Source organism: Periplaneta americana, chromosome 6 (genome assembly GCF_040183065.1).
Source record: "Periplaneta americana isolate PAMFEO1 chromosome 6, P.americana_PAMFEO1_priV1, whole genome shotgun sequence".
Classification (NCBI taxonomy): Eukaryota; Metazoa; Arthropoda; class Insecta; order Blattodea; family Blattidae; genus Periplaneta; species Periplaneta americana.
In genome coordinates, this window is record NC_091122.1 from 98,648,264 (window position 1) to 98,666,954 (window position 18,691).

The 18,691-nt window shown below is 35.3% G+C and overlaps 1 protein-coding gene and 1 long non-coding RNA gene across 3 annotated transcripts in view; one reads left to right on the plus strand and one right to left on the minus strand.

Annotated features, from left to right (window-relative positions):
- The window catches only part of LOC138701540 (lysosomal alpha-mannosidase-like), a 123,784-nt gene that overhangs the window by 41,754 nt on the left and 63,339 nt on the right, over nt 1-18,691 (plus strand). For both annotated transcript variants that reach the window (XM_069828539.1, XM_069828538.1), the window contains exons 2-5: nt 8,285-8,387; nt 8,472-8,553; nt 15,519-15,704; nt 18,256-18,461. In XM_069828539.1, the coding sequence (XP_069684640.1) occupies nt 8,285-8,387; nt 8,472-8,553; nt 15,519-15,704; nt 18,256-18,461 (577 nt within the window). The remainder of the gene's footprint in view (nt 1-8,284; nt 8,388-8,471; nt 8,554-15,518; nt 15,705-18,255; nt 18,462-18,691) is intronic.
- Nucleotides 1,891-18,691, minus strand: part of LOC138701541 (uncharacterized) — a 90,824-nt gene continuing 74,023 nt past the window's right edge. Inside the window, exon 3 of the long non-coding RNA XR_011332615.1 lies at nt 1,891-1,961. This is a non-coding gene — a long non-coding RNA (uncharacterized lncRNA). The remainder of the gene's footprint in view (nt 1,962-18,691) is intronic.

The window sequence follows — 18,691 nt, forward strand, 5'->3', positions numbered from 1 at the left end:
TTTAAAAAGAAACAATAAAAATAATAAAACAAATGCCACCAGAAATAAACTATCTGGCGCATTTTTAAAATACTTGGATGTGAAAGGTCCGAATGTCAAGTTCGGTAAAAACATATACTACGCACGAAAATTCACGCACTAAAAAGAATTCGAAATTTCCTTCCGTTGCTTCTCAAGAAGAATTTAGAGCAGTCGCTCTTGATGCCTCTTTTTGATTACTGTGACACACTCTACACTGACCTTAACATGAAATTGACAGATAGACTACAGCGTGTTCATAATGCATGTGTTCGATTTATTTGCAACGTCCGTAGATCTGACCGTATCACACCTTCACTAAATATGCTGTCCTGGGTCCGTCTCAAAGAGCGAAGAAGTATTCACTCTCTCACCTTACTCTTCAATATTCTTCAAAACTCTAACTCTAGCTACTTAGCTTCTCGTTTTCAACATTTGTCCTCATATCACGAAATAGATACTCGCTCACAATACCATATCACACTCTCCATTCCTAAACACAGAACATCCTTCTACTCTTCATCTTTCACCGTCTCTGCAGCTCATCTCTGGAACTCTCTACCACAACATGTCGAGACTGTCGGACATTGTCTAGTTTCAAAAATAAATTAAAATTGCACTTTTTCAAATCAGAGTCCTTTCAGTTATAAGCCCTTTTCTCTGCGATAGTTATGTAAAAATATAGGCTATATATTTCTTTCCTTCATTTCCCCTTTTTGTTCCCTTTATCAGCTGACGAATTTATTATCATAGCCTTTTATTGTGGATTTTATTTAATTTTCTTTCTTTTTTTTTTTTCTTTTTTATTTTATTATATTCTATTTTGTTATATTCTTCCTTACGTTTTCCATATTAACCATTTGTGCTAAAAGAGTTGCTTTTGCTATATTCCAATGCATTTTACTTTCTTTTTTTCTATTATGGTATTATTCTCATGTTGTTTAGTGTAGATTTTATTATGCTATTATTATTTCTCTCTGTAATATGTTAGTATTCTCTTCTGTAACTTTTTTTGTTAAATTTTAACTGCTTGAATACTTTGTGACCTAGTAGAGTGTAAGAGAAGGCCCTATGGCCTTAACTCTGCCAGTATAAATAAAGAATTATTATTATTATTATTATTATTATTATTATTATTATTATTATTATTATTATTATACTAAACAACAAATGCAACCTCCGGATGAAAAGGGTCCGGAGGATAAGTAAAACAGGTCAATAAAAAACTAAATCATCCTGTCAAGTCCTGTATTCGACAAAAATCTCAGAACTGCATTTGTACAATTGAAACCATTTTCAAGAGCGTCACGTAGAGTCGGCCGAATTCCATATTGCCGACGGACACGGTCATATTTTCTACAATGCGATAACAAATGTTCCACCGTAAGTGGAACACGGCATATATCACACTCCGGCTGAGACTCGCCATGTAGGAGATGGCCATGTGTCAGATGACGAATCCCAAACTCGAACAGTATTCTGTATTCTTCGTAATTTGTTTCCCTCTTGTGCAGACCATTCTCCTTCCCATTGCCACCATATTGTATGTTTCAGGTCATTTTGAATATCTTGCCACAGTATTGTAAATGTAAATGTCTTTGACATATTACATCATAGGATAATACTGCACTACAGTACTTCCCGTGAATAATGTAATTCAATAAGAAAATAATAATAGGTACTATATATCGCGAAGCGCCCTGGTACTATTTTCTTTACGACTACACCCTTGATTACAATGCTCGGCTCCAGTCGCCGTAAAACTTACAGTAACTGCTCAAGCATTGCGAGATTGACTACAATATTCGAATCTTGCGTTGAAAGACGTCACACGAAGCTACACGAAGTACTTCCCGTCATCTTACCTTACGCAGAGAAGGACAACCACTGAGTAGTCACGCTCCATTTCAGCTCTTTTGCTTGTTGCGTTTTTCTTCAATAAACTGAAACAAAAAAAGTGAGCCACATACAAAAACTAAAAATTAAGAGAGATTTTTTATTTTCAATAGGCTTCATTGCTTAGTAACAGTGAAACAATGTCTAGAGACTTTAGGTTTGACAACAATGCAGATCTAAATAAAAAAGAATAGCACAGAATATCATTGCTATAAAATATCGATTTGTAATCACGTTCTAATCTTTAAACATCTGGTGAAAACTTCACGTTTCCATTCATCTCTATAAAATTTTAAGTTCTTATTCTTGTAGCACATTATCTCAATTTGTGTAGGAATGCCACTACGGTATTTTTTTTTTTACTTTTTTTTCCTATTTGGTGTAAATTATTAATTTTTGTATCTAGAGAGCTCATGGATATAGCAACTCAAACAAAAATAAATATTTTGAAAAAAAAAAAAAAAAAAAATGGGGCCCAGATTTGTAAAAACAATGTCGCAGAATTTTACTAAAAATCTAAGCCATTTTCAAAGATAAATTCAAACAGTTTTTTTTTTTACTTGTAAAAGTACATTCTACAAATTGTCTGTAACAGAATTTTGATATTAAATTAAATTATAGTTTATTTAATGACGCTCGCAACTGCAGAGGTTATATCAGTGTCGATGGTGTGCCGGAATTTTGTCCCGCAGGAGTTTTTTTACATGCCAGTATATCTACTAACATGAGCCTGTCGCATTTAAACACACTTAAATGTCATCGACCTGGGCCAGGATCGAACTCGCAACCTCGAGCACAGAGGACCAGCGCTATACCAACTACTCTACCCAAGCCGACGAATTTTGATATTAGTCCCTACATTTGTAAAATAAACAATTCAAATTTAATAACACTTTTTTATTTTCTTTTTTATAAACAGACAGATATATTTTAAAAATGAAATCAATTAGCAAAATTCTGTTACAGAGGAAAGGTTCCTAAGTCTAGAAAATGTGTGTTCTAAATTTCATCCATATATCTTAATAGTTCAGAAATTATATTCATTTTTGTCTGGCAATGTAGCATAAAAATGAAATTACTGGAAACAACAATCAAAGGGAGTGTGTGATTTAAAAATCCAGAGTGCAGGAAGGTTAAAAATGACATCTCAGCATCCGATAAGGGCACAAATACCCACAAAATGTTATGCAATGTGTTCTACATAATATATCATAGAGTATGTTAAAGATTTTTTTTTGAAAACTTATTCATTTTTTACCAAAAAATACCGTCCTCTCCCCTTAAGTGCAACTGATGCAGCAAAAATTGTAGCTACAATTGAAAACCATTATCAACAGCACCATTAGCAGCACGTAAGCTAAAAGAGGCTTTAGTGTAATTAATGACATTGTCAATTGTGAAAGAAGTAAGCTTACAGTCTCCCACATGTCGGTTTAATGGCTATTAAAATTATCGGCAATTGGCAAACATATGAAAGAATGGGACCCAGTCCCGTTTGTGCTATCCTACTGAACACATCGCTGAACGAAATGCAGTTTGGAAGCTATTTTGAAAGTAAATTATTATTATTATTATTATTATTATTATTATTATTATTATTATTAGTACTGCTTACTAGCTTTTAAGGAACCTGGAGGTTCATTGCCGCCCTCAAATAAGCCTGAGTAAGATAATCCAGCCCCTATCATCATATTCCACCTTCTACAAATTCACTTTAACATTATTAATTATTAAATATCCGCTCAAGAGAACCCTAATTTACCAAGCGGTATGCTAGAGTTTTAGTTTGGTTTTATATATATATATATATATATATATATATATATATATATATACTGCTTATTTTATGTACACATAATGGTGAAAGATAGCTCTAGAGTCTTTTGAAGATAAAGTTTAACAAATATATAAATTCTCTGCAGCAACACGGTTTTTTAATCACTTCACATAGTGGAGTGCTGTACTCGGTGTTACAGTCCAGAAGATGTGTCTTTAGTTGAAATCTCTTTACTTCAATAATGGGGCAGGCAAACAGAAGATGTTTCACACTGTGAAGGTCTTCGCAGCAGGAACAAGTAGAGTCGATATCTGCTGGTATGTTGAATCTGTCGAAGTAAGTTCCAAATTTCACATGTCCAGAAAGAAACTGCGTTGATTTTAATATTATCCTCCCATCTAAGTCTCGGCCTCCCAACTAATACTCTATATGCATTTCTGGATTCGTCCATAGCCTACGTGCTACATGCCGTGCCCATCTCAAACGTCTGGATGTAATGTTCCTAATTATGTCCGGTGAAGAATACAATGCATTATTATTATTATTATTATTATTATTATTATTATTATTATTATTATTATTATTATTATTATAAAGTAACAATTAAATTGTAACCCCTTCCCCTGCTCCGTATTTTTCCGTTGGCCACCACTTTTCTTCTTTTTTTTGCGAGCCCTTTGTTAAATTATTACCACCACACCCCTGGTCATAGCAGTTGATAAAGCGTCGTAAAATAACCAATTAAAAACTCAGTATTACGGAACTACATTTTTCTTCTGAATTTCATATCAATACGTGATAAATTTTGCATTTCGAGCAGTGCTCTTACTTGTATGAAAGTACCACCTCATCTGTTCCTTAGAAAAAATGCTGAAGTAGGAAGGAAATTAAGAAAAAAATTATCACATTCTGAGAACTGTGTTTTATTTATCTGTGATGACATATTCAAAGGAAGCCTTTATTTGACGAAATGAACATATGCAAAGGAAGCCTTTATTTGGCGAAATGATAGGATAAAAGGATGTATAGCAGGCTGGATCCAATAGTTGTGTTGTTAATATCTACAGTTTGACGCGAAATTTCATAATTTGGATGTAACAATTAGGACAATAAATAACAAGTACAGTAAATTGTGTGTTACAAGAAAATCTAGACTGTCTTACAATTTTCTGGCCCTTTCGAAATACTATTAGGCCTATGGGAACCAGTGAAGCGACTAAACAATGATAATGGCGCAATGAATCAGTGTCATGCAGGGTGCGAATTGAGATTTCTGGTAGGGGGGATAGAATCCTAGACAGAGAATACCATACATAAAATTATTATTATCCTCATTCGATATGGCTCAACGTTTGGTCGCACTGAGTTGCTTGTCTTGCATCTTGATTATAATAATAATAATAATAATAATAATAATAATAATAATAATAATAATATCCATTAGCAGCTTAAGATAAGATGTGTAATTCCCAAGTTATTGATTGTTGTCAGGTTGCCGGTGATGATAATACATCAATATCATTTTCTTTGCTTACTTTATACTGTACTTTATAAAGTATACTTGTATTAAAACAATCATATTTTGTGACCGGGGATAGAAGTTATGCCTGGCAGGGATGTTAATATGAATTTATGAGAGGGGGATAACGTTCCAACAGGGAGGAATGCCCCCCCCCCCGTCCCTCCGTTAATTCGCACCCTGGTGTCATGAAGATTAAGCATACGTCTTCATTATACCTTATGCGCGTTTCGCAACAGTTCAGTTCTTTATCGTCACCTATGATATTACTTTTTTTAATTTACTTTCTTCGACTATTATTTGCAAGGTATACAGAAATGAAGTCATTTGCTGTGCACGGAAATAATGATTGTTTCATTTTCTTATTTCCAAAAAGAGATATCTGATTTACTTTTTAATTATAAATACAGTTTAAGTAAATATTTGCAATTAATTTTGCACAGATTTGCTCTCCATTTATCACATTATCATATCATATTATTTTACTGTTTCGTAAAATAGGTACTTAAAATTGTAGCAATGCGGAAAAATATTATCTCTGTAACGAAATAGTATACTTGTCAATCAATCAATCAATAGCACAAACCATTCAAGATAAATATTTTCTAGGAAATCTCTCTCTCTCATATAAATTTGTCTCTCTCTTTACTTCATTTTCGTAACGACTTTGGTTATGTTAATTTTTGGAACCAATTCGTGGAGATATTTTTAAGCCCTAAATTTTTGTCTAACAAATTTTCAATTGGACTCATAAATATGTAAATAATTAATCTGACATAATTTATTGTAGGCTAGACATACCCTTTCTACCATTTAATTTATCACTTTATCTTATGCGGTAGAAGAAAGAAATAATTGACACATATTTGCATCAAACCATGAACAGAGGGTAAATGGAGATCTGATTTGTATCTTATATTAAAATTAAGAATTTTCTGATTAGTAATAACAGTATCTTGATTTTTAACATGAAAAGTGGGCCACCAACTTAGCTCAGTCGGCTGAGGCACTTGCCTACCAATCCAGAGTTGCACTCGAGTGTGTTTGATTGCCGCTTGGGCTGATTATCTGGTTGGGTTTTTTCCGAGGTTTTCCCTAACCGTAAAGCAGATGTCAGATAATCTATGGCGAATTCTCGATCTCATCTCGCCAAATACGATGTCGGTATCACCAATCCCATCGATGCTAAATAACCGAATAGTTGATACAGCATCATTAAGTGACAAAAAGAAACATGAAAAGCAAAAGAATGTACTCACAAGATAAAGACGAGTTCTAAATTTTGAAAAATCTCTTTACAGGATATTCTTTTTTTTTTATGCACATTTATCTTTTCTTAAGACTTCCTTTCACAAAACAAAAATACATTCAGCTTCAGATGAATTTGCCCAGAATATTAATCCTTATTTCATTATACAGAATATAGACATTATATGGAATAAGTATGCATACATTTAAGTATACCATTTTAAGGGTACTGTGGACTCCCTTCGTTGTTTATAAATGGGGGGTAAAAGCTATTGCCAATCAAAGGTCATTTTATACATTTGTATGTCTTCTGTGCCCGCCCCTACCTAGACGATGTAACCACTGCCGAACGATGAATTCAGTGACTGGTAGACAGAGAACGTTGTGTAAACAGCAGAGTGAGTACAAACACTGTACATACTTGTCTCTAAGCGTTGGAGGGACCACGCAGCAGATTTCCTACACGTTTCAACTTAATTTTTTGTCTGAGTAAATGTATTATGAAACAGTATCAGTCTAAATGACTTAAAAATATGTTTGCCATTAACGTTAAAACAATTATTTTATTTAGAGGAATTACCACTGTAATTATTTACTCTTATATTTTTTTGTATGTGTTATTAAAAAATCATCTTCTTATATTTGTATGTGTACAAATTTATATGCTAAACTAATTCTTACTTAAGTTTGTAATATTTTCATGTATTAGTTTAAATACATTTCTTTCTTCTCCTTTACTGTATCTTTTGATGTCAACATCGAGCATCAGCAAAGCGATTGCCTTATTAGTAACGTATTGAATGGTGTTCCTGTAGTGGGCGGAGTTAGCTAGCTTTCCAAATTAGAAGTTTCCATAACAAAATTTCCAACGGAGGGACTCCACTGTATTTATATCACCAATAGGAGATAAGGATGCATAACAGGCAGAGCTCCACTTATGAACAACATATTCTATGTGTGTTTTCCAGTTCAAGTGATTATTCGATTCCAAACCAAGAAACTATATGCTTATAGTTTTTTAGACTATTTCCACTTAATCTAACACTGAAGGAAAACTGAGCACTTTGTATACTGTATTAAAACCTATGGCCCTTGACTGGGTTTCAGTCTGCTAACCTGGGATCAAATAACAAGCGAGGTGACCACTAGACCATAGAGGACAACAAAATGATTGTGAATTATTGAAAAATTGTGAAATAATGAATAGATAATGGAGTACTCGAGAAATCTTGGCCCAGTACAATTTTTGTCCACCACAAATTCCTTGACTCAGCAGGATTTCATGTACTAATAACATCTCCATGATTGTAAGTCAATACCCTAACTATGCATTAGTATTCTATTGCAATTTTTAAGAGAGACTGACGAATATTACTGAAAAATCTTTGCAGGATAACCATCCCTTTGTATCGAAGAACTGTGGATGTAATAAATATCAAATCAGCTGCAGTTTGAATCTAGCCCATTCTTTCTTTCCGGGGTTAATCCTGGATGGCGGAGGTGTATCATATTGATGGTGTTTAGGTAAAAGGGCTTACCCATCATTTTTTAAATGTGACTTTTTTAGCTGTAATTAGTGTAAATTAGTTAAAATTTAATTACAAAACGTGAAGGTATGGTTTTTGACAATTATATTTACATTCCTTCTTATAAAGTAACAAATAATAATGTGTTGATTTAATAATAGCTGTTTCTGAAAAAAATTTATTTTGTGGGATAAGCTCTTTTCTCTGAACACCTTCAACATACCCAATATGTGAACTTTTCATTTTATTAGCGATTAATGAATTATGGAATTGGAGTCATGATAATTTCTTTTGTTGTAGTCATGCCCCAAGCCGCAACCTGACAAGATCAATGTGCACCTGGTAGCCCATACCCATGACGATGTCGGCTGGCTGAAGACTGTAGACCAGTACTATTATGGCAGTGAGTATTCTAGCTGATAATTCATACTTATAGACTAGAGAATCTCTCACATAACTTATATGAATAATTGTGGATTACTTGCAGGTAAAACCAAAATTCAGAGAGCTGGAGTACAGTACATCATAGATTCAGTTGTGAAAGAATTGTTACAAGACCCACAGAAAAGGTATATGCATTCGTTACATTCACACAGTGTTAAGTGAAAAATTAAGAAAGGCCAGTAAAGTTACAGTATGGTACTTGCAGTAGTCAAGTAAATAGGTAGGTGTTCATAATTTATATGAAACTTTTGAATTACACAGTCTTTTTCACATAAATTCTTATTTATTTATTTTTCAGCATGGTTATTTATGTAATTTCTTTCAATCTCTTTCGTGTTTCTCCTCTTCTTTCACATATTTCTTCAGACAGAAGAATATAAATAGCCTCAATAGATCCATTGTGTCATTCTCTTTCACAAAAATGGAGTTATAGTGTGATCGCCAGGAGAATGGCTCTGACAATTCTCCCTTGGTGTTGCCAATAAGTACCAGCCAGTGCCTCATGCTACTACTTTATACTGTCTAGTCTTATGCCTAACAAGTAAGATGCACTTAAACAACTCAGAGTACACCAAAGATGTAAGAAAACGTGTTTTAGAAACTGTATTATAGGGAAGAAAAAACGTATTTTTCATTATATACATGTACTCAGAAACGTTATTTTCTGTCCAAAGCACTTTTGTATTAAGTTACACTGCTCATAAAACAACTGTTTTACATTCTAAATTGGAGTTATGCAGCCACTTCAGCGCTAATGCAATATATTAATAGAATGATTGAAATATGTTGTTGTCCAATTGTAATGAAATTTTAAGTAGCTTGTGCTATTTTTCCCCTTGCTTTCCTAAAGAGACCTAATATTTCAGGGTTTTGCTGCTTTTTTCTGTCTAGTTTCTGGCAAGTTAGGAGTTGGTTCTTGTTGAGGATTTGTCCAATCTCTGCATACAGTAAAACCTAGTTAATACGCTCCCACATATAATGTTATCCCTTTTATTATGCTCTTTTTGTATAAAGTCCTGAATATTTCATGTAGAATCGTGTATAATTTTACTCTCTTGTAACGCTTCCAAATCCCGCTTCTAGCACTTTTTTCGGATTGGAAATGAGTAAAAAATTTTGTATAAACTTCGAAACTTGTAATGTTTTAAAAGCATGGTGAAAAAATACGAGTATGTTGCCGCGACTGTACTGAGGATCACTGTACCATGAGTGCAAGAAAGAAATTTCACCCTCTACCTGAAAAAACCCTCTGGTAGGCACTGTCGGAAGTTGCACCTACCAGTACTTTCCTTTGTATGAAAGCATTTTAACATTCAAAAGTCACCCTGTCATTTCTGTAAAATTTAGTCATCCTTTGAATTCTGTGGAGTTTGCAGTAAGTTTGCAGTGCAAAATGGCATAACAACCTGTGAAATGGATGCCTCTTTCACAATGGATGATGTCAAGGATTGGGCTCCTGTACAGAAGTTGGGGGAAGTTAACATGGAGGATTTTGTGTCAGTTGACAATGATCTAGGGACATCAGAAACCCGTGGTGTTGACGACATGGTTGCAGATCATGTTGCCACTACCTCCCAAGATGAAGACAGTGATGAGGAATTGAATATATAGATGAAAGTGTTCCCACACCAAAAGAAGTCCTCAGAGCAGTAAATTTGCTTCGAAAATACATTAGTGTTGCTCCTGGCAGTGTATCAAGTTAAGTTTTCTGTAGTTCCTTGAACCACATAGAAAAAGTTATCATTCATAATAGTAGTACAAACACAAGGCAAACAAATTGTCGTGTGCCGATCTCTGTTGATGTCCCTCTGACATGTTGGCAATGTGTAGAAAGGGGAAACGGGAGTGACGGGACAAGAAGGCTGAAGCTTGTTTTTTTTTTTTTTTTAGTGAGGTGATGATGGGAGATTATGATGAAGATAAGAAAAGACTGTTTTAAATAATATTTATTTATTAACAACAAGAAAAAAGTTAGATATTTTCCCTTGGTTCAAGAAGTAGGTGAAAGAGTTTTTCGAATATAAATAGGTAATTTATGAATTTGTCCTTAGACCTTGATGTGGGGGGAGAGTTGCGATGTATGATAGTAAAGTAATATTTGTGTGAGAGGGAGGTAGGGGTAACAGGAGTGCCTGGGGAAAATTGGCTTGCTCTGATGTACGATGTGGGGAGGGGCGACAGGATAAAGAGAGAGATGGAATCAGGTAGACAGTTAGTTCTCTTGATCAAAGGATCTAACAAGCCATAGCTCGCTACTTTTCAATGCCAGGAGTGGGAAAACAGTAGACTCTATTGTCGGAGGATCAGTGTAGCTCAGCTCGCGACTTACCGATTCTAGAGGGGGTTGAGGAGATGGTTGGGGTTGAGCAAACAAGCCGGGATGAGTGTGGGAGTTGAAGTCAGAAATGTTGTAGGAGAGAATGGTGAAGGGTTGAAGCGATCAGAAGATAAGAGAAGTGGTTGGTTTGAAGGTAAGAGGAATGTCCTCCTAGCGCTGAATGAATGAATGAATGAATGAGAGAGGAAATGGAAGGAGAAACTTTAAAGGTACGTGAAAATACGTCCTTGCAAGGGGGGAGTTGGGGCTGTGAAAAAACTGAATATGTGAGCTCCAAACGTGTTGACCACTTGTCTCACTTCGCCGCTCCAGTGAAGGAGTGCTAGAAAATTTCGAGGGGGAAAGCCGAAAATGAACGTAACTGGTTAGCTACAACATATGGAGGGAGGGAGGGGGAGAAGTACAGCGACCTGATCCGGAGGTGTTAGAAACACGATGGTACCAACTAGGAGGAAAAGTGGTAGAAGCGTTGTAGTCACTCTTCTTTTATAGGAGTGGCTCGGCTTGGCTTCTCCCCATCACGTGATTAGTGACATCATGCCCGGCTGTCGAGTGAGGGGAATGCTATCCATGACAGGCCTCTGCAGACCCATATTGAACTAGCAGAGGGATGCAATATCAGCAGGGAAAAAGTAGCATGGCCAGTAGCATATGTTCCTTCTTACTGGGTGGCCGAGCTCTCTTTTCTCAAACAAGGACGGCGAGGGTGGAAGGCAGGGGGAAAATGAACGTCCTCTCTCTAAGATTTACCATGTGGAGGACAGAATAAGTGAGTCGAGGCAGGCTCGCAAGGATCATAAATGAAGGAATCACAACAAAACTTTTTCATATCAAACGAGTTCTTATTTGCATTTGATACTGTAATTAATAGACAATAAAATATGGTTCCTTTGAAATGATGTCTAAATTGTTTTCCTCATTTCATGACATTTCCCGTCTATAGTGCTGAAGGCCACAGTCCCTTGACGAGCGCAATAATTGGGTTATACTGTATTGTAGATTTTGGGTCTTTTATGTATAGGGTTGCCAGATTTTCAGATTAAGGAACAGTTGCAACATTTAAATCGAAGAGGGAGGGTGGGGGGGGGGATATATCTATGAGCATCATCTCAGAGCATAAACTAGCATGTTGAAGCATAGTATGAGCAAAAAAATACTTTAGCCTTATTCCATTAAAGCTGTTATATTACTGAAAATCAGTTTATTTGCATTACTAACTTTTAGAAGGGACTTTAATGTTATAATACGGCATTCAAATTGAGCAGAGATAATTGCAAAGTTTGTGTTCATATTAAATAAATGTTCTAGTTACCTAAATGCAATATGTTCTCTTTGATTAACGAGGAGGAGAAACATTAATTTTGGTTTGAAACATTTTTCGCGTCTTCACATGTAGTGGCTGTTCTTATTACGATTCTACAAAATGATACCAGCACAAACAGTAAGGGTAAAAGATTAAAAGAACAATAAAAAAACTGCTGGCAGTCTATGACATAATGTCCGTAAATATGGGTTTTTGGGTTCTATAGGGAACTATGGATTTCATGTGGGATAAGTTCTTCAGGCCTCCAATATGGGACACCTGGAAATCCTGTCTATGTACACTATCCTAAGGAGATGTTCGTATAAGTAGTGATGACCAGGGAAGAGGTGGAATGCAACAACAGCAGATTTTCTTGGTACTGTCAAAATGTGAGACTGAAGATGAATATGTGCATTCATTTTTCCCCTCTAATATTTTGTTTATAGTTTATTGTGTTTTAAATGTTTATATACTTTTTATTGTTTGAATTTTTCTTGTTAAAACTGTATTTGTGGGATTTGCATAGTTATTTTTACTCCTTTGGTGGCAAAAATATCTGCTATTTCTTTTCCCACAATACCAACGTGGCTGGGCATCCTTTGTAGTACAATCAATTGTAACTTTGGTTTAGAGAGCTTAATCATTGATTGGATATCGTGCAGTAGAATGATAATTGGAGATTGCTTTGATTGCGGCTTTTCAATCTGTTAATATGACAATTTTTTGTTTAATATTCGATCTGGATAAAAATATTTTTGAGAGAAATGATAGATGAAAAAGTGCATTCATTGAACTTACATGAGCAACAGAATTTGATTTTAGTTATACCTGTAATTTAAATGTTTATTATTTTTATCAGTGTAACTATAAAAACTATTGCTTTCGGTCGGAAAAAGATGTTCTATACCATATGTAGATAAAAATATCTGTATTTGTCTCCCTTACAGTTATTCACACTCTGTGAAACTAATTCATTTACAATTTTTATAACTATAGTAAAAACATCACAATTCTCAATAGATAGTAGAGTGATTAAAGCATATGCTTCTGTTTCATAGAAATGTGGCAGTGCTGGAGTTTCATCACAGTAGTATAAAATCCTGTAACATGATGGGCACATTAAATTTTGAAACTTTTGTTTTCTCCTTCACTGGAACTGTCAAGACTGTTCTTTCAATTATCAAAATATAATTCGGTCTGGAACCTTACTCATTTTGCTAAAGTTATTTATAATCCCTTTTAGTATTATTCCTTGTCCCCGAACTATTTATTTATTTACTCATTGACTCATTCGCTCATTCGTTCATTCAATCATACAAATACAAGAAAAAAAAAAGACAAATGGAGAGAAAAGAAAGAAATAAAAAAAAAGAAAGAAAAGCGCAAATACAAAAAGAGAAATAAATACAAGTACAGAGACTGAATACTGTTAGGTTCCGACAGTTCCTGATATCGCTGGGTAAGATATTGCATAACTCTGATAGTGAAATAGTGAATGATAATGAATACATTGCTGTTTCATGTGTTGGTACAGTCAGTACCAGTATATGGCTGTTTTGCGTGTGTATGTAGAGATCATGATATGAACTGGGTAACTGAAGCAGGAGGCAAGGTAGGTATGATATTAATTGAACAATATTGTGTGAGAATAATTAATCATGTAGGTATAGAGGTGCTTATCGGGTGGGACATGGAGCATTCCTAAGCACTTTAGCCCAAATACACTTTTTGTGCACCAGTGATGGCTAAGCAGGCCCCACCATATACCACACTACTCATTCCTCTCCATCCTTCAAATCCATATAACTACACCTCTGGCGGTAGTCTGCCATACCTCATAGATCTAATAAGTCGTCATGTCTCTGTCAGGAGGAGGGTAAGATCCTGGGAGGTTCCTGTGCCTCTGATTCAGATCAATGAGTTGACTAGAATCCACCACCACTGCTATCTCTAATCTTTGAACAAACCACAAGGAAAACTTACCATGACAAATGGCTGATTTGGCTTTACACATTCATAGGAGGTACCCTATTTATCGAGACGGAGATGATAAGAAAAGGTGAATTGTTTAGAGTACTGGTGGAATGACGAGGGAAAAACGAGAGATCCCCGAGAAAATCCTTACACTCTTGGCTTTGACCACCATAAATACAATTCTGCCATTGCTGATATTTGAACTCGGGCCTGCAGTCATCATAAGCCAGCGCTCTGTCGACTGTGTTACCAAGGTGCCTGAGAATTAATCACAGTCATAGATTAAATGCCAGATGGCCTCATTTTGTAGCCTACAAAATCTAGAAACCCGTATGACATTCCTATAATAAACTCTCATGCCTGCTTAATGAGATTCCTAGGAGACCATGTAGTCATACTGTATGTCTCAGACTAAATAAGATATCCAGACGTGATAGAGATAATATGTAAGATTATTCAAAAGACAGAACACCTTTGAAATCGTTCAGACTATGTAAAGAATAAGATTTGTACAACAACAAAAAGATGTAAGAAAATGGGTTTGATTTATGTAAGAAGCCATTAATATAGAATTAAAATATCGTCGTCACTTTGTTCTTCAATCGTTAATAGCTTCCGAAATGAAACTCACACCTCAAACAATTTAAACATCTATAATTTAATCTTCTAATTGTAAGTGTGTTAACAACTTTTCTACTGCATTAAAAAGTAATGGATTAACTAAATAACCATGAAACATTACACCGCTTTTAGAAGTTGATTCACATTTATTTTGGATGGTATTCTACACCCCAAATCTATTAAACTCAACAATTTATGTCTTTTGAGAAATATCGAATTACACTCATATTTTACATGGTATGCTGTTTCTAAGAAACTGTATGTAGTTTTTATAAATGTTGTTATAAAAGAGTTAATATAGTACCATAGCTAATAACTTAAAATTTATATCACAATCAGTATATACCACTGTCCTATTTCCATATATAAAAATGTAAAAGTTAACAAAAAAATTGTTCCCTATTCTATTTATTTACTGTTTTAATTTTTTTAATTCCATCATCATCATTATCATCCTGTCAAGTACTAGTCCCAAAAGAACTGTTATGGCCTGAAAAAGCGATTTTCTTGCCATCTTTTCATGGGTCGACCAAGTGACCGTTTCCCATTTTAACAAATTATTAAGCAAAGTTTTAAAACATACGCTTCCTTTTAATTGGCTGACAGGTTTCAATTTATCAGCACTTTGATATTGTATATTTTGCATATCACACACACAGCATCACCTCTATGCTCTCTTAATAAAAATCTAGCATTCCATTCAAGATGGTATTGGTCACTTTACGGTATAGCTGCCTCTGCTCCCCAGGATTGGAACCTCCGTCTTTTTTGTGAGAAACGGTTACAAGTTTTGTAACATCGGACCAATGTGCCACCATAACATGGAAACTGTAATTTTGTTTTCTTGATGACAGATTTGTTTATGTGGAGACAGCATTCTGGTGGAAATGGTGGATGAAGCAGCATGATTCTCTGCGTCACAAGGTCAAGAAATTGGTCAACAATGGGCAGCTCGAATTCATTGGAGGTGGCTGGAGCATGAATGACGAAGCTACCACCAACTATCAGGCCACTATTGACCAGCTTACATGGGGTTTCAGGTGAGGTAGTAAGCAGTGTTGTCTCAAATATTTACACCACTGCCAATGAGTTAGTGCACTCAGATTTCAAAATACAGATTTGGTGACATAACGGATAAGCATAAATAAAATGTATGCTGGCCAGTATACTACAGCATCAAGTATTTTGTTCGTTTGTCCCTAAGTTAGGTGTGAATTAGCCTAACTCACATTTTTACTGAAACACTTAATTGTGCTGCGTTAGCTAGACTTCAGAATGGGTATTTTTCTAACTATTACTGCATTTTACATAATGAGAAACTCAAAGTATTGGTACTTTCAATGTGAGGGGGTTCGTCCTCAGTAATACGTCAATAACAAGACTTGTTGTCCTCAGCAGTTTAGTGATTAGTGTATTTACGTCTAGAACGAGTTATAGAATTCCAATCCTAGTTGAAGCCAATGAATTTCTAGGTGGAAAAATTCGAACTGTAATTTCTATTGAGTGAGGAAGTAAAGCCTGCCATTATTATATTCTCAATTCTTGACAAAGATGGTAACACAATAATGATGGTGGAGACTTCTAATAGAGAAGATAGGGAATATGTCGATTCAAAATTTCACGTTTCCTATGAGGAACAACATGCTGACGAACATGCATGGAGTGTACACCTTGAAATTAACTTTCAAGTCTGAAAAGAGTCCATCCTATTAGTTATCATTTGCTCAGCATTCAAAATCAACCACATAATAAAATACTAAAAAAAAAAAAAAGAAAAAATGAATTCCTTTCTCGTCAGTCATGAATGTTAGTAAAGGGTGCGTCAGAAAGAACGGATGGATTTCAAACTATCGACACGCAACGAGGAGAGAGATATAGTGAGGGGGACCACGACTGTTGGGTCAGCCATAGAATGCAGTTTCAGTTGAGAATATGGTGTTGGTCTGGTGTACAACGTGCTTTCATCGTAGAGACATTTTTGAAAAATGAAGAGTCTGTGATCGCCACTCAGGACTCATTTCGACATCGGATGTCACGCTAGGATTCCAACTCGGAATACAATTTTGCGGTGGGTGGCTTCATTTCGTATCACAGGTTCAACATTAAAGAAGAAATCACCTGGACGAAATTCTATTGCACTGAGATTGTCCGAGGCTACGGTAAGATCTCGCGCCCTGCGACTTCTTTCTTTGGGACCATTTGAAGGCGTAAGTTTGTAAACATCGATCACATACACTGGACGAACTGAAGACAGCGATTCGTGAAGAAATCGTGGCAATTGCACCAGCTATGACTGTGAAAGTGATGGCGAACATCAGAAAACGCCTCGATGCCTGTATTGAAAGCCAAGGACATCATATGGATAATGTTGTTTTACATAAATAAACTGCATGTATTGGTGAATATGTTGATAACAATAAATTTTTGATTTGATGAATCTTTACAATTTTCTTGCCATGTGAAATCCATCCGTTCTTTCTGACGCACCCTGTACTAATTTAAATAATAAGATCATTATTAATAATAGTAATAATAATAATAATAATAAGAAGAAGAAGAAGAAGAAGAAGAAGAAGGAGAAACGAAACTGTGTTGGAAAGAGAGGGTGAAGAAAGAATGATGCTGAAACTGATCAGGAAGAGAAAAAGGAATTGGCTCATCACTGGCTGAGAAGAAATTGCCTGCTGAAGGATGCACTGGAAGGAATGGTGAACGGGAGAAGAGTTCGAGGAGGAAGATGTCAAATGATAGACGACATTAAGACATAAGAATCATATGTGGAGACTAAGAGGAAGGCAGAAAATAGGAAAGATTGGAGAAAGTTGGGTTTGCAGTGAAAGACCTACTCTTGAGCAGAACACTATGAATGAATGAATGATTGAATGAATAATAATAATAATAATAATAATAATAATAATAATAATAATAATAATAATAATAATTACATTGTACATCGAGAAGTTATCACTAGTTCCAAAATGGTGAGAATTAACATTAATGAAAAGCTAGATATTACTATATTGCTACTGTATCATCCTATCCCGAAGCATGGGCAGTCAAGAAGAAAGCTGGAGTTTACAGTAGCTGAAATGAGATTTTAAAAAGTGCAGCAGTTTACATACAAAAAACAAAACTGCAAGAATTAAAAACATAATCTCTATTAACACGTTCATACTTAACACTGAGTAAAGACAGTTCAAAGCATATTCTGCACTTCTAGTCCAAAGGACGAAGGTAAGTTGTTTGACCTGCCAAGTGAATGATCGAAACAATGGCTAACATTGTTAACACTTATGTGGAAGAAGAGGGAAAGAAAAATATAGATGTAAAAAACAGAACTGGAGAAGAAAAAAGGAGAAATGATAATGATGACGATAGTGTTGTTGCAGAGGTTAAGGAGGAATAGGAGTACAACGACGACCATTTTAAATATTTTATATAATTAAAATTATTAATGTGCGCCGTCTTTAAAAAAATACTTGAATGTATTTAAATGTGTTTCTTCTTCATCTTTCTAGAGTAACAATAAAATATGAAACATGTCATTCTTATTTCGGACACCTTTGCAACCTAATTTTATTTCTTATTCAGGAAGCTGAATGAAAGTTTTGGGAAATGTGGACAGCCTCGTGTTGGATGGCAAATTGATCCATTTGGCCACTCCAGAGAGATGGCTTCCATCTTTGCTAGGATGGGCTTCGATGGGCTGCTATTTGGGCGACTGGATTATCAGGACAAACTGAATCGTCTCGTGACCAAGACAACGGAAATGGTGTGGCAAGGCAGTGCGAGCTTGGGTAAGGTTATTCAAATGATAGTCTGCTACTCATATTTCAGATGTATCTTGTGAACTGCATAAGCGAAATTTGGAACTGTGTTTGCTGAATTAGAAGTGAGTGATGGTCTAGATAGGAACAAATAGAATTAGAACTGAACTAGAAGCAAGATAGGCTAGTTGTGAGAACTAGAGAGTCCAAGTGAGTCCATTGCATTTAATTCTTTAGCATCAAAAGGGCGGAGGTAAAAT